Here is a 22,222-nt window from a genome sequence, read left to right as displayed (position 1 = left end):
GACACAAAAAGGTGTACATTAAGATGATTACCAAGTAACACCAAATCCAGCTGAGCTGACATCTGCAAGCAGCTTGTATATGTGTTGGTACTGCCCACCATGCTGTTTCAGGTAGATGTTGATTTTGGAGAACTCCAGCAGGATATCAGTGATGTCGTGTAAGAAGAATACGATAATTCCCACATTGTGGTAGCTGCAACACAACACAATACATGGCATTGTGGGGTGCATGTTAACTAGATTTAACATATAATTAAACAGAATGGCACATTATCAATATTTTTTTCACCCACTAGGAATGAATTTTTTTTAAATTTAAGCATAATGACTGACGATAAAATATATCGCTTGAAACTTTAAAAACTAGAACGACACTCTTCGACATTGCAACATTGACCGATATGCTTCCGTCCACATTATTACATCATTATATATACTCGTACCAACTTTGATTGAAATTCCTTCAGCTGTTCTCAAGTATTACATTTTTACCTGACATGACCTCTGACCTTTGACACCAAATCACTTCATCTTTGCATCATAACATATACTTATACCAAGTTTGGTTAAAATCCCATCACTGGTTCACAAGTTAGCGTGGTAACAGAATTTTTGCGAACGGAACCTCTGACCTTTGACCTCTTGACCCCATAATCGAATTCGTTTATCCTTACATCATTATACATACTTACCTTACAAATGTGATAGAAAATAGCATATATATGCCAAAAAGGTATAGATCATGTACCATTGTTACGTGCTCCTCCCCAACCCCGGTCACGGTGTACCTCCGAGCCCCGAGAGGAGTCACGGCAGAAAGATGCGTTATTCTGTATGTCAAAGATCAATGGTGAAGCCACACCAATTGTTACCAACAAACAAGTATTGTATTAAGATCACACAAGAATAACAGTACAACAACAATAGTAATCAATTGTACAACCAATATTTATTTCCTATGATGGTACCATCAGGTTCGTACAATAAAACTCACTGTGCTCCAAGTGAGCAAAAAGAAGAACATTCCCAATGTCTCTTTCCCGGCTTCAAGCCAAAGTTGATTCCGGCTTCAAGCCAAAGTCGATCCACTCCAGTGATCGACCGTACGATGTCGTATCGAGACTAGAATCCCGTTCGGATGACAGTCACAGGCACACTGCCAAAGCTGCGTAAAGGCGCCCTCAAGGCGACTGGGAAATCACACCCTCGGGTATGGACATTCCACGGATCCCACTCGGCGAACCGCAGATTTCCCACTCAAAAGCCACGTTGCACACACACACACACACCAGATTAACGTCTGAATGCGGTGAAAATGGTTTGAAGCGAAGTGAAAAACCTTGAGCGATGCGCAAAGCACGCAAGTCAAAATGGCCGACAGCCCGTTCTCGAGGTGTAACGGCACTACGATGATTCTCCTCGGAATCAACCGCAAAACCTGACACGCAGGTTGATCTATCACAGCGAAAACAACTGTCACAGGAATCCCTTTCCTGGGAAACCCAAAGTTCCCTCGTGACTCTCGTTGGCCAACGTTCGCTCCAGACCTCGAAGCAGCTAGGCTTCTTGTCCGACTCACTCGCTCCGCCTTCTCTTCCTCTTCTTCCTCTTCATCGTCATCCGGTTCCAGTTTCATTTAAAACATTAACTTTTTTACCTTTTGAAAATAGTAATCTCATTTTCCTTTAAACGACAACAATAATAGTACATGGAATCAAAAATGTTTACAGTGGATGAAAATCACAACAACGGAAGTGACGAATCCGTAACAACCATGCCCTACACTACCATACAGAGTGTCACTAACTGTCAGAAGCAGTTTCTTGGTTAGGGTTACAATCCTGGATGGGTCGTCACTCCGATACAGAAAGTCAGTGCAGGAATTTGATCAGGGTGCCGGCGATAGCTCGCCTACTCTTCACGAAGGACACCTTGGGATCTTTAACGAACACCAACTAATGCCTGCAGATGCGATCCCCAGTTGCAGGTTTCATTTATTATTTTTTGTACACAAAGTCGAGGATACATTCAGATACATTCAAAGTACACCGCCCCTATGCCAAATAAATAAATATCCTCCAGCACGGCATTGCCGGGGCGCCCGGCGATACTGCCGTGCAGCTCATAGAGGTTGTATTGGGAGGGAGAGGTGCACAATAATTGATTGATTAATTTCAATTTTAAAATCAATAAAAGGTGATCACAAAATATTTTCTTAATCAATTGGCTAATAGCATACCTAAACCAACAGTGCTTCATCCGAAGCTGTAACTTTTTGAAAATGAATGAAGTAAGTCATTAATCGAAATAATTATACAATTCATTGATTAATCAATAATTAATTCATTAATTAATTGATTAATCAATAAATCAAAAATATCCTTTATAGCCACAACATTGGTGGTCACTGTCATGTCCAAATATCAGCTTCCTAACTCAAAACGTGCCTGAGATATTGCCCAGATGAGAAAGAAAATAAATAAATGATTGATAATGAAAATAAATAAATAAAAATCATAGAATGATTAAGTAATTAATCAATTGGCAAATAGAATACCTAAACCACCACCATTTCATCGACATCTGTAACTTTAAAAAATAATTAAATAAGTCCTTAATCGAATAATTAAATAATTAATCGATTACTTGATTAATCAATAAATCAAAAATAGCCTTTAGAGCCAAATCACTTGGTCATTGTCATGTCCAATTATCAGCTTTCTAACTCAAAAGGTGCCTGAGATAATGCCCAGATGAGAAAGGAAATAAAAACAAAAAGTACCGTTTTTGCCAAAGCACTTGCTCACTCACTATTGTGCCAAACTTTCAGCTTCCGAGCTCAAAGGATGGCTGAGATATCGCCCGGACAAAAAAAAAAAAAAAAAAAAAAAAAAACATGAAAAATCGGTCAGAGACAGAGGACTTGCCGGAATGTACTTTTTTTTTTTTGATTTGCCAACCACTCCCCGCCATAACGGTCGTCTCTCCAACGCACAATCCCACGAGAAATGCGAAAAGACCCAAAACCAATTAACTTTTTAAGATTTGCTTTTGTCAAGGCTTTTGTGTTAAAACAAATATGGCGGCCGAACAACGTGACCGATGACGTCATCATTATTTTTTCTCCACTAATTTATTCCTAGATTATGCTCAAGAAATTTCCTCTTGATCGGATGAAGTTTTGTACTTGTCGAAATTATCGAATTATGACGTCATAATGGAGGCCTTGGGCCTAGAGAGTTAAAAATTGGGCACAGTCTATTCCAGGGCAAGACAAATATGTGTGTAAAGTATGGCGATGCCATGTGCAACGATGTAGACGTAGTACTGTGCACAAACAAACAGACAAACCAACCAACCAACATACTTGTCGGAATCTTTTCAGGCAAGTAACAAGAAACCGGAGTGAAAACTGAGTACTCCCTTTTAAGCGCCCGGCAATGACGTCATGCAGCGCCTGGTGATGGAATAGGCAAGGAGCAGTGTACAATAAACGGACACATAAAACATATTATAAAGGGAGCGGGAGACAAAAGGGGGAGAGAGAGGGAAGCACACAAGTACAACAACAGTAGAGAACAGGCACATCGGTAGATCTGTGGAATGGAGAGAGGGGGGGTGGGGGAGGAGTACACAGTATAAAACAAATGGACACTACTGGGACTTTCAGTAAAGTCGCAATTTGACAAAGCTGGATTTGGGGTGTATTAACAGGGGTAGAAAGATCAAGGTTTTGGATGGGGGAAGATAAGAGATGGTGGTGAACAGCTGTTTCAAAGACCTGGAGGGATGAGTGGGATTGAAGAGAGTGAGGGAGTTTGTTCCAGAGGTGGGAGAAAAGCGGATTGAAAGAGTGAAGGTGAGCAGAGTCTTGATTAAAAATAAAAGCATGCGAACATTTTCAACAATCTATTACCAAAAGGAGAAGCGTGTGTGTGTGTGTGTGTGTATGTGTGTGTATGTGTGTGTGTGTGTGTGTATGTGTTTGTGTGTGTGTGTGTGTGTGTGTGTGGTCACTCTTTATTCTAAAAGGTTCCTGCTATCATAGAGTGATAAACATGGTACCTTTGGAAGTCTAACAATTAATCGATTTACTTGGAACAAAAATTGGTCCATTTAGTCACAAAAATACTTTTTATAAAAGTCCGTGTTGCCGGAAGGGAAGTGGAAGAAGCAGGACTTGGAGCTTTATTGTAACGGTCGGTCCGACAGCAGGAACCCTTTAGAGTTTAGAATAAAGTGTGATGGACATGGAAGAAGCACACAAACTTGTATGTAGCAACACTTCTCGAAGCAATAGAAAAATATATAATAGTGTAGCGGTTACCGCTGGATGCACACAATCGCCTTGCACCGGCCAGAACACGGCCAGACGCGCCTCTCCCGGGCATGCCCGGACTCACTGTTCCCGGGCACGCCCGAACCTCCCGGGCACGCGCGGTCTCGTCTTTCCCGGGCATGCCCGCTCTCGCCTTTCCAGGGCTCGCCCAGAGCGTCCGGGCATGCCCGCTCTCGCCTTTCCAGGGCTCGCCCAGAGCGTCCGGGCATGCCCGCTATCGCCTTTTCAGGGCTCGCCCAGAGCGTCCGGGCATGCCCGCTATCGCCTTTCCAGGGCTCGCCCAGAGCGTCCGGGCATGCCCGCTATCGCCTTTCCAGGGCTCGCCCAGAGCGTCCGGGCATGCCCGCTATCGCCTTTCCAGGGCTCGCCCAGAGCGTCCGGGCATGCCCGCTATCGCCTTTCCAGGGCTCGCCCAGAGCGCCCGGGCACGCCCAGCCTCGACCTGCCAGGCCGCAGCCAAACACGCCCGGGCAGGTCCAGACTCGCCTTTCCAAGGCTCGCCCTTGACACCCGGGCATGCCCGGTATAGCTTTTGCCGGGCAAACTTCCCGACATAAATGTGTATATATATTGCTGCCCGATAAACGGGCTTGTCAGAATACCTGAGCTGTTTTGTTTCAATAAAGCAACTCGGACGAATTCCGTCTTTGGTCGCGTCAATTCTTTCGACTCGCGTTGGAGCGCAGCTCCTTCACTGGTGACCTACCGACATGGATACGGCAGTGACGCTTAAACTGCCTACCTTCTGGGAGGCTCATGCGGCTGTTTGGTTCGCTCAGGCGGACTCTCAGTTCGCCCTGCGAGGCATCACCGCGGACGACACCCGCTTCCACCATGTTGTGGCGGCGCTCGGTTCCGCCACCGCGGCCCGCGCCTTGAGCCTCCTCGAGCACCCGCCGGCTGCTGACAAATACGACGCGCTGAAGACACTCCTCCTCGACGCTTTCGCCCTCTCACCGGCAGCACGCGCACGGCGCCTGCTCGCTGTGCCCGAGCTCGGCGACACGCGCCCGTCAGAGCGCATGGACTATATGCTCTCGTTGCTCGGTGAGCACTCTCCGGATTTTCTGTTCCGCGAGCTGTTCCTTCGCCAGCTGCCTCACCTGGTACGCCTCGCCCTGGCTGGCACGTTGATCATGGATTCCCGCGCCCTCGCCAGGGAAGCCGATAAGATCTCCTCGGCGGGCCACCACATCGGCGCGGTTACCTGGAGCCCGCCGCCGTCCGAGGCGACGCCCACGACGCCCGAGCGCCCTGCGCGGTTGGAGGCCGAACTGCCGGTGCAACTGGCGGCCGCCACGCCGCACCGCCCGCTTCCGACATGACGGCCGGGGCCTCCACCTGACCGTGCGTGGTGTTATTACCACGCCAGGTTCAGACACAAGGCTCAGACGTGCCGGCCCCCGTGCACTTTCGGCAGGTCGGGAAACGGCCGGGACGGCGTTCATTCCCAGCCATGAGCGCCGGCCACTCGGGCAACTTGCTGTTTATTCGGGACAAAGCGTCTGGGCGGCGTTTCCTGTGTGACACCGGTGCCCAACTGAGCGTCATACCCGCCTCCGAGCAGGACAGGCGGGACGCCGTTTGCGGCCCCTCTTTGGTCGCTGCTAATGGCTCGGCCATACGCACTTTCGGCCCACGCGTCGTCACCCTCTGCTTCGGCAGCCAGCGTTTTCAATGGACTTTTGTGACCGCCTGCGTCCCCATGGCTTTGCTGGGCGCCGAATTCCTCTGCGCGCACGGGCTGCTGGTCGACGTCAAACGTCGTCGCCTTGTCAACGCCGAGACCTTCAGCTCCCTGGCGTGCACGATGAGCAGCTCCGCGCCGACCGAACTGGCGTGCGCCCTCCCAGCAGCGAACGAGTTCGCTCGCCTGCTCGCGGAATTCCCGGCCCTCACGCGGCCGACGTTTTCGGCCGTCGCGGTGCGGCACGGGATTGAGCACCACATACCCACTACGGGCCCGCCGGTCTACGCCAGGGCCCGCCGCCTCGGCCCGGCCAAGCTCGCCGTGGCGAAGGCCGAGTTCGATGCGTTGGAGCACCTCGGTATCGTGCGGCGCTCCGATAGTGCGTGGACCTCGCCACTGCACATCGTGCCAAAGCCGGGGGGTGGATGGCGCCCATGTGGCGACTACCGCCGTCTCAACGACGCTACCACCCCCGACAGGTACCCGATCCCGCATATTCAGGACTTTTCCGCCCGTTTGGCGGGACGGGTCATCTTTTCGAAAATTGACCTGATACGGGGCTACCACCAGGTACCTGTCCGGGCGGCCGACGTCCCGAAGACGGCCGTCATCACGCCGTTCGGCCTGTTCGAATTTTTGCAGATGCCGTTTGGCCTCAAGAACGCGGCCCAGGCGTTCCAGCACTTGATGTACGGCGTGCTGCGCGACCTGCCGTTTCTTTTCGTCTATCTGGACGATATCCTCGTCGCCAGCACGTCCCGCACCGAGCACCTCCTCCACCTCCGAACACTGTTCGGTCGCCTCAGCGAGCACGGCTTAATTGTCAACCCGGTCAAATGCCACTTCGGCGTGACGACCGTTGACTTTTTGGGCCACCGCATCACCAAGACCGGGGCCGCGCCGCTGCCGACCAAGGTCGAGGCCATCACCACGTTCCCGCGTCCCCGTTCCATCAAGGCCCTCGAAGAGTTCCTCGGCATGGTGAATTTTTATCACCGATTCGTGCCCCGCGCTGCTCAGCTCATGCGGCCCCTTTACGAGGCCCTCTGGGGCAAGCCGGCCAAGCATGACATTGTTTGGTCCGCGGCCATGGACGCGGCCTTCGCCAGCGCCAAACGGGCCCTCGCCGACGCAACGCTGCTGGCTCACCCGGTGCTCAACGCGCCCATTGCCCTCACTACGGACGCCTCCAACTACGCGGTGGGCGCCGTCCATGAGCAATGGGTGGACGGGGTTTGGCAGCCACTCGCTTTTTTCAGCCGGCAACTCCGGCCGAACGAGTTAAACTACAGCACGTTCGACCGCGAGCTGCTCGGGCTATTCCTGGCCGTTCGCCATTTCCGACACCTCCTGGAGGGCCGCCCGTTCACGGCTTTCGTCGACCACAAGCCGTTGGTCTACGCAATAGCTAAGGTCACGGAGCCGTGGTCGGCCCGCCAGCAGCGCCACCTCCCCGCCGTGTCGGAGTTCACCACGGACATCCGGCACGTCGCCGGCAAAGACAACGCCGTGGCCGACTGTCTTTCTCGGGCCAGCGCGAATGCGGTCCACCTCGGCGTGGACTTCGCGCTCATGGCGGCCGACCAGACCACCAACGCCTCGGTGCAGGTACACCGTGCGGCGGACACGGGCCTCCGCCTGGCCGACATTCCCTTCGCGGGCACCGTCCTGCTCGGCGACGTCTCCCAGGGCCAGCCTCGCCCCATCGTGCCCGTTTCCTGGCAGCGCCGCATCTTCACCTCCATCCACGGCCTTTCTCACCCGGGCCGGAAAGCTTCTCAGAAGCTGGTGTCGGCGCGTTTCGTCTGGCACGGCCTTCGACGAAACATCCGCGACTGGGCCAACGCCTGCACGGCCTGCCAGCGGGTCAAGGTCCACCGCCACACCCAGGCCCCGCTGGCACCTTTCGCCGTGCCTGAACGGCGTTTCGACCACGTCCACGTGGACCTGGTGGGTCCCCTGCCCCCCTCACGGGGGTTCACCCACCTGCTCACCATGGTGGACAGGACCACCAGGTGGCCGGAGGCTGTGCCCCTCGCCTCCACCACCACCGCCGACGTGGCGCAGGCGTTCATCGCCACCTGGGTCGCGCGCTTCGGCGCACCAGCGGACATCTCGTCCGACCGCGGCCCACAGTTCACGTCTGAGCTTTGGGGCGCGGTCGCCCGTTCGTTGGGGGTCACGCTGCACCGCACCACGGCCTACCACCCCCAAGCCAACGGGTTGTGCGAGCAGTTTCACCGCTCCATGAAGGCCGCACTCATGGCCGGCCTTCAGGACGACGGTTGGGCCGACCGGCTGCCGTGGGTCCTTTTGGGCCTTCGCACGGCCCCCAAGGAAGACCTCCAGGCGTCCGCCGCCGAGCTCGTCTACGGCCAGCCGCTCCGCGTCCCGGGCGAATTCGTGCCCGACGCTACCAGTCCCTGGTCCGCCGCTCGCCAGCGCTCGGACCTCCAGGAGGCCGCCCGACGATTTGCCCCCGTGCCGACGTCCCGCCACGGTGGCCCCCAGTCCTACGTCCCCCCGGCGCTTCGCACAGCGGAGTACGTCTTTGTGCGTCATGACGCGCACCGGGGGCCACTCCGGCCGCCGTACGACGGGCCCTTCTGGGTCCTGCGACGGGGCGACAAGTCTTTCATCATCGACTTCGGCGGCCGGCCGGACCGGATTTCTGTGGACCGCCTCAAACCGGCGCACATGGACGTCGACCGACCACCACGGTTGGCCCTTCCTCCGCGGCGAGGCCGCCCCCCGTCCACAGTTCCCCCCGCTCGACCACCCACCACCACGTCGGACCCCTCCCCACGACCCTCCAGGGGTCGCTTCGGCCGGGTCATCCGGACCCCCCTTAAATTGACCCTGCCGGTGCAGGTCGATTCTGGAGGGGCGTGTGTAGCGGTTACCGCTGGATGCACACAATCGCCTTGCACCGGCCAGAACACGGCCAGACGCGCCTCTCCCGGGCATGCCCGGACTCACTGTTCCCGGGCACGCCCGAACCTCCCGGGCACGCCCGGTCTCGTCTTTCCCGGGCATGCCCGCTCTCGCCTTTCCAGGGCTCGCCCAGAGCGTCCGGGCATGCCCGCTATCGCCTTTTCAGGGCTCGCCCAGAGCGTCCGGGCATGCCCGCTATCGCCTTTCCAGGGCTCGCCCAGAGCGTCCGGGCATGCCCGCTATCGCCTTTCCAGGGCTCGCCCAGAGCGTCCGGGCATGCCCGCTATCGCCTTTCCAGGGCTCGCCCAGAGCGCCCGGGCACGCCCAGCCTCGACTTGCCAGGCCGCAGCCAAACACGCCCGGGCAGGTCCAGACTCGCCTTTCCAAGGCTCGCCCTTGACACCCGGGCATGCCCGGTATAGCTTTTGCCGGGCAAACTTCCCGACATAAATGTGTATATATATTGCTGCCCGATAAACGGGCTTGTCAGAATACCTGAGCTGTTTTGTTTCAACAAAGCAACTCGGACGAATTCCGTCTTTGGTCGCGTCAATTCTTTCGACTCGCGTTGGAGCGCAGCTCCTTCAATAGTACAAGGTAGGAGTAATCAAACAACAAAAACAACAAGTGCGTGTTATAAAAGATCCTTTTTCCTGTGTTTTACTTTATTTTTCATCCTCATTGAGATTCACAGAGAGCAATATGCACGTGAAGTACAACATGCTGTCTTTTGATTAAATGCCCCAGCAAAGTCCTGGGTAGGCACGCATAGCGTGCACTACATTAATCAGCAATTGATTTCCCTAGTTTCTTCCCAAACCCACATTTCTCCTATGTCCACAGGAGTAGATTAAGGGATGTTTATAACAATACCAATATACTTGACAACAGCTTTAGGTTGACATTGCTCTCAGATCATTTGGTGGATCGTCTGCCTGAATGTGGCCTCAATGTGCACATGTATCTTTCGTCCTGTAATATATCGTGTTTATCCTGAAACGGTTCTCAGGTGTGTGCAAGTGTTATGAATATTTGCAGAGATTTCCTCCTGGGATTTTCTTTTTAAATATATTTTTTATTTTTTCAGCATTCATCTACAAAATAATGAATTGTACCATAGTTTACGCATCTTGATTTACTGTCCTCCTCACATCTTACTTTTTATTTATATATTATGGTCTAAGGCTCATGGAGAAGCTTCAACACAAATCTCACGCACGCATGCAGCCAAATAACGCAAATTTGGTCAACACAAATCTCACGCACGCATGCAGCCAAATTACACAAATTTGGTCAACACAAATCTCACGCACACGTGCAGCCAAATTCCACAAATTTGGTCAACACAAATCTCACGCACGCATGCAGCCAAATTCCACAAATTTGGTCAACACAAATCTCACGCACGCATGCAGCCAAATTACACAAATTTGGTCAATACAAATCTCACGCACGCATGCAGCCAAATTACACAAATTTGGTCAACACAGATCTCATGCACGCATGCAGCCAAATTATACAAATTTGGTCAACACAAATGTCACGCACACATGCAGCCAAATTACACTAATTTGGTCAACACAAATCTCATGCATGCATGCAGCCAAATTGCACAAATTTGGTCAACACAAATCTCACGCACGCTTGCAGCCAAATTACACAAATTTGGTCAACACACAATCTCACGCACCGCATGCAGCCAAATTACACAAATTTGGTCAACACAAATCTCACACATGCATGCAGCCAAATTACACAAATTTGGTCAACACAAATCTCATGCACGCATGCAGCCAAATTACACAAATTTGGTCAACACAAGTCTCAGGCACGCTTGCAGCCAAATTACACAAATTTGGTCAAAACAAATCTAACGCACGCATGCAGCCAAATTACACAAATTTGGTCAAGACAAATCACATGCACGCATGCAGCCAAATAACACAAATTAGGTCAACACAAATCACACGCACGCATGCAGCCAAATTACACAAATTTGGTCAACACAAATCTCACGAAAGCATGCAACCAAATTACACAAATTTGGTCAATACAAATCTCACGCACGTATGCAGCCAAATTACACAAATTTGGACAACACAAATCTCACGCACGCATGCAGCCAAATTACACAAATTTTGTCAACACAAATCTCACGCACACATGCAGCCAAATTACACAAATTTGGTCAACACAAATCTCATGCATGCATGCAGCCAAATTACACAAATTTGGTCAACACAGATCTCATGCACGCATGCAGCCAAATTACACAAATTTGGTCAACACAAATCTCACACACCGCATGCAGCCAAATTACACAAATTTGGTCAACACAAATCTCACGCATGCATGCAGCCAAATTACACAAATTTGGTCAACACAAATCTCACGCACGCATGCAGCCAAATTACACAAATTTGGTCAACACAAATCTCACACACGCATGTAGCCAAATTACACAAATTTGGTCAACACAAATCTCACGCATGCATGCAGCCAAATTACACAAATTTGTTCAATACAAATCTCACACACGCATGCAGCCAAATTACACAAATTTGGTCAACACAAATCTCACACACGCATGTAGCCAAATTACACAAATTTGGTCAACACAAATCTCATGCATGCATGCAGCCAAATTACACAAATTTGGTCAATACAAATCTCACGCACGCATGCAGCCAAATTACACAAATTTGGTCAACACAAATCTCATGCATGCATGCAGCCAAATTACACAAATTTGGTCAATACAAATCTCATGCGCGCATGCAGCCAAATTACACAAATTTCGTCAACACAAATCTCATGCACGCTTGCAGCCAAATTACACAAATTTGGTCAACACACAATCTCACGCACCGCATGCAGCCAAATTACACAAATTTGGTCAACACAAATCTCACACATGCATGCAGCCAAATTACACAAATTTGGTCTACACAAATCTCACGCACGCATGCAGCCAAATTACACAAATTTGGTCAACACAAGTGTCACGCACGCATGCAGCCAAATTACACACATTTGGTCAACACAAATCTCACGCACGCATGCAGCCAAATTACACAAATTTGGTCAATACAAATCTCACGCATGCATGCAGCCAAATTACACAAATTTGGTCAACACAAATCACACGCCCCCCTGCCACCGCCCCCAGTCCCCAATCCCCCAAGTAAGATGCCAATCGCATGGGATTTATCCATGCTCTATCCTCTAAATGCTGAGCATCAAGTAGAGGAATCAGTTCGTGCCATTTCTAAAGGCCTTGAAGTACGTGACTCAGGCAGGGTCAGAATTTAACCTCTGGCCTCCAGGATTCAGTGGATGCCTTAACCACCAAGTTTGTTCGTTTTGGACTTTTTAAGTTGAAGTTGTTAAAAGTTAGGTAAAAGTTAAAAGTTAGGTAAAAGTTAAAAGTTAGTTAGTTAAAAGTTGTTAAAGTGAGGTTGAAAAAAATGTAAAATATGATGTTAAAATTATGTCAAATCCTAATTGTTTGAGTAATACCATGTGGGACCTGTGAAAAATGCCAAGCTCAACTAAAGTCAATGAACATTTTTTATATTTCAACCTTTGATTTAAAACAATCCTCATTATTTACTTTTGGACTGGCGCTGGTCAAGCAGGTACAAGTTGAGTGTGCTCGTACCGGAATGCATACGAGAAGGAGACGAGCAGCACGGTGACAGCATGATGCAGCAGCATCATGGGTGAGTCGCGTCTCCATGTATCCATGCATATTGTTCCGTATACCGAGTGCAAATAAAAGCTTCCTTGGAGAAGGTAAGCTGCATAAATGTCCAATGGCACTGGCATACCGCTGTGCCAGTCTACAAAGAAGGAAGGGAGCAAGGAGGTGGAGAGGTGGATTAGAAGACAAAATAATTTAATCGCTGGACTAATAATGTGGATGTACAGTCACATGAAAAAGTAAGTACACCCCATGTAAAGTTTTGACTTTCTCAAAATATTTCAACAAACAGCTATTTGATCTTCATTTCAACAATATTGATAGATAAAGGTGATATAATATAACAAATATCATAAAACATTTACATTTTGTAGTCCATTGTATAATTTAAATAAACATAAATGCAAATTTTGCATGTGGAAAAAGTAAGTCTAAGAATGTTGCCAAACTTGGGGACGACTAAGAAGAAGACCTTTGTTGGTCAAAAGCTTGTCGGAAATTAAAGATCGACCGTCTTGAAGCTACGTCCGCGTCTGATTGAATCTCCCGATTATTTATTTAATGCAAATGAGACGCCCTGCTCGTACTGTGGAGTTTCTACTATTTCTCACAGTTATATATATATATATATATATATATATATATATATATATATATATATATATATATATACATATAATTATTATTATTTATTTTTTTTATTATGTTTTTTTTTTAATAAACAGGAATTTAATTTAATTCCTGTGTGGGGCTAGTGTGAAAATTCTGACTCAACCCGGGACTCCAACCAGGGACCTCCATCACTTTCGCGGTGACAGTCCACTGCGCTATTGAGCCAACGGAATCTCCTCAGAAATTTTCCACACTTAACACTGCGAGCTTTATAATGGCCGATGTCTTACATGCCTGCTAGGCAGACCCCGGATGTGAGCATAAGTATATATATGCGTATGTACGTGTATGCAAGTATATGTAGAAGTGCATTGGAGATTAACTCATCGACAATTTTTTAATAAACAGGAATTACGGTTTTCGAGCACTGGTACGGTTTTCCAGAGGACCTGGGTTCAATTCCTGGTCTAGGCATGTAATTTTCCCACATATGTCAATTACTTAGATATAATCCTGTTCCTTTATTTAATTTTTGGAACTAAAAATAAAAATAAAAAGACATCATGATGTTTCAATTTTGTTGAAAGATTATCTGATTGGTATTATTAAATGTTCATGCACTCAGCTAGATGTGCCCCCTGAAAACAAGAGAACATGAGTATCGAAAATAAAATGTACAAAGGAAATTACCAGAGGCCGAATGAGCATTATGACAGAACAGAACACAAAGTAATAGCAGAAAATCAATTGGTGAGACATTATTTTTACTTCGTCGCTATTGAATATACCCAATCAAGAAAGGGTGATGGTATGGCATAAAATTTCATAACACGAGAGGGCCAGAGAGCAACAAGAATCCCGCAGTGAAGTGAATAAATGGAGACAAATTCAACAACAACACCAACAATCATATAATGTGGCTTGGGGCTTGAAGCACCAGAACCGGAACTGGATTTAGATGCTGCTATCAGAATGGCAAGACATTGTGAATTATGCCCACAAAGTTTGGTGACTATGAGAGGAGATAGAACCAGACATTGTCTGATTTTATTTAAAAAGATTATACTTTGCTTTGAAAAAAGTGTTGAGAATTCTTCAAGGCTTAATTGGTTGACGGCAACCGATGTTGATATTCCTTTTAAGCTTGACATGATTTGCTACTGAAAAAGTACGGAAAAAAATTATTCCCAAGTTCTTGTGGGGATGGCCGGGGGAAGCTTGGCCCAACTCTCTGGCCAGGCCTGACGTTTGACTATGGTTAGGGCAGGAATTTAGAATTTGTCCAGGGTGCCGGCGATTGCTCACCAACTCTTTGCGAAAGACATCCACCAAATAATGGCAAAAGGATCTTTAACATCCACCAAGTAACGCTAACAGAAAGGGCCAATTACAAGGCAAGTCCGCAAAATCTGATACTTTTCCTGTTGTTTACACGTAGCTGCACTGGGGTCCAAAGAACATCCACGTAGATTTTAAATAAATGAACCATAAAAGTGCCATAAATTTCTGTTATCATAAACCATCTTTGACATCAAATTGTACCTTCGGAATTTTCATCAGGTGGGGATTTAAAAAGGGAACATTTTTCCAAGGACGTACAGTGGCTTTACAACATCCATTATTAATTTACTTCTGCGCAAGTATATTCAGTAGGGGAGAGAGGTGTTCAGTAGGGGAGAGAGAGGTGTATATTCAGTAGGGGAGAGAGGTGTTCATTAGGGGAGAGAGGTGTATATTCAGTAGGGAAGAGGGGTGTTCAGTAGGGGAGAGGGGTGTTCAGTAGGGGAGAGGGGTGTTCATTAGGGGAGAGAGGTGTTCATTAGGGGAGACAGGTGTATATTCAGTAGGGGAGAGGGGTGTTCAGTAGGGGAGAGAGGTGTTCATTAGGGGAGAGAGGTGTATATTCAGTAGGGGAGAGGGGTGTTCAGTAGGGGAGAGGGGTGTTCAGTAGGGGAGTGGGGTGTTCAGTAGGGGAGAGGGGTGTTCAGTAGGGGAGAGTGGTGTTCAGTAGGGGAGAGAGACGTGTATATTCAGTAGGGGAGAGAGGTGTTCATTAGGGGAGAGAGGTGTATATTCAGTAGGGGAGAGAGGTGTTCATTAGGGGAGAGAGGGAGAGAGAGGTGTATATTCAGTAGGGGAGAGAGGTGCTCATTAGGGGAGGGGGTGTTCAGTAGGGGAGAGAGGTGTTCATTAGGGGAGGGGGTGTTCAGTAGGGGAGAGAGAGGTGTATATTCAGTAGGGGAGAGAGGTGTTCATGAGGGGAGGGGGTGTTCAGTAGGGGAGAGAGAGGTGTATATTCAGTAGGGGAGAGAGGTGTTCATTAGGGGAGGGGGTGGTGTATATTCAGTAGGGGAGAGAGGTGTTCATTAGGGGAGGGGGTGTTCAGTAGGGGAGAGAGGTGTTCATTAGGGGAGGGGGTGTTCAGTAGGGGAGAGAGGTGTTCATTAGGGGAGGGGGTGTTCGTAGGGGAGAGGGGTGTTGCTATTTCTAGCCAGACTGAAGATCCATAATGCTCATTTGAGTTTTCACATGTGTTTTCTAAACTAGACCAGGCTGAACAATTTATGTTTTGTATCCCACTGGCCGGATATCTGGATTCAGACGTGAACCAAAATCTAATCGCTGGTTCTTGTCCCACACTCACCCTGTCCAACAAGTTTCGTCCAAATCCATCCATAACCTTTTGAGATATCCCGCTATGTATCGTTTTTGGCCCGATCTCCCAATGGTGAAGAATCACTTAAAAATTAAATAATTCTCATATCCGAATCCATATTCAGATCTTCACCAAAATCAAATAGATTTGTCCTTGTCATGCACCCAACCTCTCTCTCCACCAAGTTTCGGCTGAATCCGTCCATAACCTTTTGACATATCGTGCTATGTATCGCTTTTCGCCCATCTCTCAATGGTGAAGAATCACTTAAAAAATTAAAAAAACAATTGTATCCGAATCCATATTCATATCTTCACCAAAATCGAATCAATTCGTCCTTGCAACACACCCAACCTCTTCACCAAGTTTCATCCATATCCGTCCATAACCTTTTGAGATATCCTGCTATGTATCGTTTTTGGCCCGATCTCCCAATGGTGAAGAATCAGTTTAAAAAATTCGACTACCTGGATCCGAATTCGAAGCTTCACCAAAATCTACTCATTTCATCCATGTCACATAAACTACCTCTCTGCCAAAATTTCGTCCGAATCTGTCCCCAACTTTTTGAGATATCTTGTTCACAGACAGCCAAACAAACAGACAGACAGACAGAGGTGAAAAGACAACCTCCTTCCACCTTCGGTGGCAGAGGTAAAAAGACAAGGACAACCAAGCAATCCATAATGCGGATGATTAATAAAAACCTTGGAAATCAACACACGTTCATCTTGGTGCCCCATTGTGAGATTGCTGGCAATAAATAAATAAATAAATGAAAAATCACTCACAGAACGACACTTGGCAAAAGAGAATAAAGCAGAATGGCAGTCAGTAGAGCATCCTTTTGACCTCTTAAATAATTGGTGGTTGAATTCAGTTGGCTGCCATGAAAATCCAATTCAAATTTCAAGTCAATCGGATGAAAATTGAGGCTTTTAGAAATTTGAAAAACGTGGTTGACCTTTGGCTTATGTTGATCTTTTGGCCGATGCTGATCTCAAAAATAGTTGGTGTTGGAATTCAGTTCACTGATATGTAAATCCCATTCAAATTTCAGGTGAATCGGATGAAAATTGAGGATTTTAGAAATTTGAAATTGTTGTTGACCGCTGGCCTATGCTGCTATTTTGGCCTATGGTGATCTCAAAAAAAGTTGGTGGTTGAATTCAATTAGCCGTTATGTAAATGCAATTCAAATTTCAAGTCAATCGGATGAAAATTGAGGCTTTTAGAAATTTGAAAAAGGTGGTTGACCTTAGGCTTATGTTGACCTTATGACCTATGTTGATCTCAAAAATGGTTGGTGATTGTATTCAGTTAGCTGATTTGACAATCCTTTTGAAATTTCAAGTCAATCGGATGAAAATTGTGGATTTTAGAAATTTCAAAAAAGTGGTTGACCTTTGGCCTATGTTGACCTTTTGGCTTAAGATAATCTCAAAAATAGTTGGTGGTTGAATTCAGTAAGCCGATATGTAAATCCTATTCAAATTTCAAGTCAATTGGATGAAAATTGAGGATTTTAGAAACTTGAAATGGTTGTTGACCATTGGCCAATGTTGACCTTTTAGCCTAAGATAATCTCAAAAATAGTTGGTGGTTGAATTCAGTAAGCCGATATGTAAATCCTATTCAAATTTCAGAAATTTCAGAAATGTAAATCCTATTCAAATTGCAAGTCAATTGGATGAAAATTGAGGATTTTAGAAATTTGAAATGTTTTTTTAATTTTTTTGTGGTATACTGAATCGAGGCTCGTGAAAGAGCTAACATTTACTTCACAAACAAATCAACCAGACAAACAAAATATATAAAAAGAGGGAGCGGAAGACAAGATGGGGAGAGAGGGGGAAGCACACAAACACAACATTTGAGAGCAGGGAGATGTGTGGGAGGGAGAGGGCTTGGGGGGAGGAGGCGTGGGAAGGGGGGTGGGGGGGTGTTGGATAAGTATAAAACACAGGGACACCAAGGACTTCCAGGACAGAAGTTGGTATTTCAAAAAAGTGGAATTGGGGTGAAAGTAGCAGGGGTAGAAAAGATCAAGGTTTTGGATGGGGGAAGATAAGAGATGGTGGTGAACAGCTGTTTTAACGACCAAGAGGGTGGAGTGGGATTGAAGAGAGTGAGGGAGTTTGTTCCAGAGGTGGGAGAAAAGAGGAATGAAGGAGTGAAGGTGAGCAGAGAGTCTTGATTTTGGCAGTTTAACCATAAGAGGGTTGCAGGCAGATCTTTTGCGACCTGTAGGAATATTTGCGGGACAGAGCCCAGAGAGAGCTGGGGGGGGGGGGGGGGGGGCAAGGCCAGAGAGGAGTCGGTAGAAGACGGAAAGACCACCAACCTGCCTGCGGTGAGTGCGTGAGAGGCCCTTGGAGTTAGCTTCATCGCGGGAGATTCCAATGATTCTGAACGCTTTGGCTTCAACAGCGTGAAGACGAGCTAGGTGTGAGGCAGGAGCACCAGCCCAGAGGGGAGAGCAGTATTCCATTGAGCTGCGGATGAAAGCCTTGTATGTGACGAGGAGCTCAGGTGTGCCAAGGAAGGACTTCGCACGACGGAGGATGCCCAGTCGGCGACTGGCTTTGGAGGCCAGATTTGAAATGTGGTTTTCCCAGGAAAGATCATGGCAGATAGTGAGACCCAAAAGCTTGAGTGACAGAACTTCTTGTAGAGGATTATTCAGAAAGTGGATGGGAGGGTTGTCCAGTCGGTCTTTTCGGAGAGACATCGTAAGAGTGTGAGATTTGTCAGGATTGAAAGACATGTTCCACTTGTTTGCCCAGTCTGTGATTTTGTCCAGGTCTGCAGAGAGTGAGGAGGCTGCAGACTGCCGATCTGAGGGATGAAGAATGGAGCGACAGAGAGTAGAGTCATCAGCAAAGAGATAGAGAGAATTTTCAAGAGAGTCAGAGAGATCATTGAAGAAGACCAGAAAAAGCACAGGGCCCAGAACACTGCCTTGGGGAATTCCAGCCTGAACAGAAAGAGGAGATGAGAGAAACCCATTCAGGGCCACACGTTGACTATGACTAGAGAGGAAGTCCGCCAGCCATGCATGGAGATTTCCATGGATGCCAAAAGAGGAGAGTTTGGTGAGCAGAGCGGGGTGCCAGACCGTATCGAAGGCACATGATATGTCAAGGGAGACAGCTCTAATTTCCTGTTCGGCATTGAGGACCTGCATCCATGTTGAGAAAGCAGAAGCAGCATGTCCAGAGTAGAGTGACCAGGTCTGAAACCAAATTGATGATCAGAGATCAAGCCATTGGAGAAGAGGAAAGATTTCATATCTGAAGCTATGATGGATTCCATGACTTTGCTGATAATTGGGAGAAGGCTGATTGGTCTGTAGTTGCTGGGATCTGTTTTTACACCTTTTTTGTGCAAAGCGGTGATGTTGGCAGATTACAAGCAGATGGCAGATGACCTTGAGCAAAAGAGAGGGTGAAGAGAACAGAGAGAGGGAGTGAAAGAGCGGAAGAACAGGATTTTAGGACCCGTGGGCTGATGCCGTCAGGTCCAGTTGCAGAATCAGAGTCGAGGGTTGACAGAAACTTTTCCACCTTGTCAGGAGGAAAGGACACGGAGTCCAGGAGCAGCTGGGTACGACTGGGTACGGTGGGTACAGAGAGGGATGGGTTTGGGACACACGATTTAGAGGTAAACACAGAGTTGAGGCATTCAGCTTTTTCACGTGCGGAGTCAGCCGTGTGGCCGTTTGAGGTGAGGGAGGGGATAGAGGGGGAACAAACACCAGAAACAGATTTGACCAGACACCACCAGGATTTGGAAGAGGGAGACAGATAAGAGAGTTCGGTCCTGAGAACGGAGAGATATTGTTTCCTGGCTCTCCTGAGGGTGGACACACACTTGTTTCAGGCTTTGTGAAAGGAAATGAGATTTCCTTCTGTTAGATTTGCTTTCCAGGAGACGAAGGCAAGTTGTTTCTGGGCAATAGCCTTACCACAAGATTCCGTGTACCATGGACAGAGGAAGGGTATGACAACTGAAGACGAGATGAGATAAATCTGTGCATGAGAGAGAGCAATTTACTTTGGAAGATTTCCCAGGATGAGTTGATGTCAGAGGCGGTCGAGATGGGAGACCAGTCCAGATGATTGATGGCTGCTTGAAGACCATGCCAGTTGGCCTGAGTGAAATGCCAGACCCGTCGATGCTGAGGAGGCTCTCTGAGAATGGTCAGAGAGATGTCCACTTTAACAAGCACATGATCAGATGAGCCGATTGGAACAGAAGAAGAGCAGCAGACATTTTCAGACATGATTGTTGAAGATCAGCAGACATGGTTGTTGACCTTTGGCCGATGTTGACCTTTTGGCCTATTTTGATCTCAAAAATGGTTGGTGATTGTATTCAGTTAGCTGATATGACAATCCTTTTGAAATTTCAAGTCAATCGGATGAAAAGTGAGGATTTTAGAAATCTGAAAAAAGTGGTTGACCTTTGGCCCATGTTGACCTTTTGGCCTACGTTGATCTCAAAATAGTTGGTGGTTGAATTCAGTTTGCCGATATGTATATCCTATTCAAATTTCAAGTCAATCGGATGAAAATTGAGGATTTTAGAAATTTGAAATGGTTGTTGACCTTTGGCCTATGTTGACCTTTTGGCCTACGTTGATCTCAAAATCGTTGGTGGTTGAATTCAGTTTGCCGATATGTATATCCTATTCAAATTTCATGGTCAATCAGATGAAAATTGAGGATTTTAGAAATTTGAAATGGTTGTTGACCTTTGGCCTATGTTGACCTTTTGGCCTACGCTGATGTCAAAAATAGTTGGTGGTTGAATTCGGTTTGCCGATATGTATATGCTATTCAAATTTCAAGTCAATCGGATGAAAATTGAGGATTTTAGAAATTTGAAAAAAATTAATTGCCAAGTAATAAACAGGGAAGAGCAGAACGAGCATCAGGCATTCTAATAATTCTTAAATGAAACATATCCACAATAATCCAACAAAAGGTGAACGTTATTCCTTTTCAGTAGAAAGGTATACACCATGGTTGTTATTCGTAGCCAAAGACAGCCATTCACACCTGCCAAGTGAGCAATCTGGGAACGTGAATCTGTTTGTAGTGCAGCAGCCACTTCCAAAACAACTCTCACACACTGAGATAACAAGCAGTGATAACCTGTTGTCAAGGAATATCCAAAAAGACCCGACCACTTCTACTCGCAGTTTTCGGCAGGAATTTGTAAGTTTGTAATTTGCTTGCGAAACAACAAGTTTATACCTGGCCGAGGTTCAAATCCAGGTGAGACAGCTCAGAGGCATTGTGCACATACCTCTAAGTCTAAGTTATGCTGCCAGCCCAAAAGTAAAAAACAAAAAAACAAAACATGTTTCTTGGACTATTGTGAGTATCTTGCTCTGTAACCTTTTGAACTCTCTAGGTACAGAGGTCATGCTTTTTTATTAGCTTCAAGTATACTATCAAAGGTTATTAATTATTAATCGAGGGCTGGCCTGCTTGTTGTTCCCATCTGAGCACTTTCCTCATGAGGTGATGTGTTGGCCTCATAGGCCAAAGGTCAAATCCCAAGTGATGTGTTGATTTGTGCTTTTCCTTTGATACTTTGCCTCCTAATGTGTTCGTTGTTCATGTGACAGCGCACTGGTGTCTCCTGCTGCCATTGCACTTCAGGTCATAGATTTTCGAGTTCCGCCACAAACTTGAAACGCTTTAGAGGAAGAAGAAGTTTCATTCGCAGGGGCATTACCACTGGTGTACGTAATTGTATATTTTTCAACAACAGGAATATTGTGCCTGATAATAAATTTGCACATCACGGAAAAGTTTCTCGATCCCTTCTCTTTTCCTGGTATTCTTTTTCTTCTACCTGGGTGCATAAACATTCATAACCGTTTTGCGTCTCCTACGACACCCATCCTGTAGGTATTTGCTTAATGTAATTTATATACCAACCACGACTTTTTAATTATATTTATTAAAGCCTGAGGATAAATCAGAAATGTTACGTTGTTCCTTAACATTTTATCACCACAATCCACCCTTTGGTATACAAAACGACCTTCGGGTTGCGTTATAGTTGTGTTTCGCGTGAGGCAGGTGGACCACGGGATGAATGAAGTAACACAACTCAAAGTCAATACGGTCGGTGTGGTCACCATTTTGTGTCAATTTTCCAACTCGCATGACGAGCGAAACAGCTTTTCCACTGGAATTTTAAAAAGCTGCGGTGTACCTGGTTTTGGGGGTTATGTGCATTCAAGGTCATTGACCGCTTAACAACAGAGCC

General features: G+C 47.2%; 1 protein-coding gene across 4 annotated transcripts in view; it reads right to left on the bottom strand.

Moving 5' to 3' along the window:
• Nucleotides 1-22,222, bottom strand: part of CERS1 (ceramide synthase 1) — a 132,874-nt gene that overhangs the window by 40,675 nt on the left and 69,977 nt on the right. For all 4 annotated transcript variants that reach the window (XM_078781726.1, XM_068122324.2, XM_078781725.1 and 1 more), the window contains 2 exons: nucleotides 12,625-12,805; nucleotides 32-193 (listed from right to left, as the gene is read on the bottom strand). In XM_078781726.1, coding sequence (XP_078637852.1) covers nucleotides 32-193; nucleotides 12,625-12,805 — 343 coding nt within the window. The remainder of the gene's footprint in view (nucleotides 1-31; nucleotides 194-12,624; nucleotides 12,806-22,222) is intronic.

The sequence above is a fragment of the Myxine glutinosa genome, chromosome 7 (genome assembly GCF_964187855.1).
Source record: "Myxine glutinosa chromosome 7, kmMyxGlut1.1, whole genome shotgun sequence".
Lineage (NCBI taxonomy): Eukaryota > Metazoa > Chordata > Myxini > Myxiniformes > Myxinidae > Myxine > Myxine glutinosa.
Note: the sequence above shows the minus strand (reverse complement) of the source record. Positions and strands in the feature narration are given on the sequence as shown.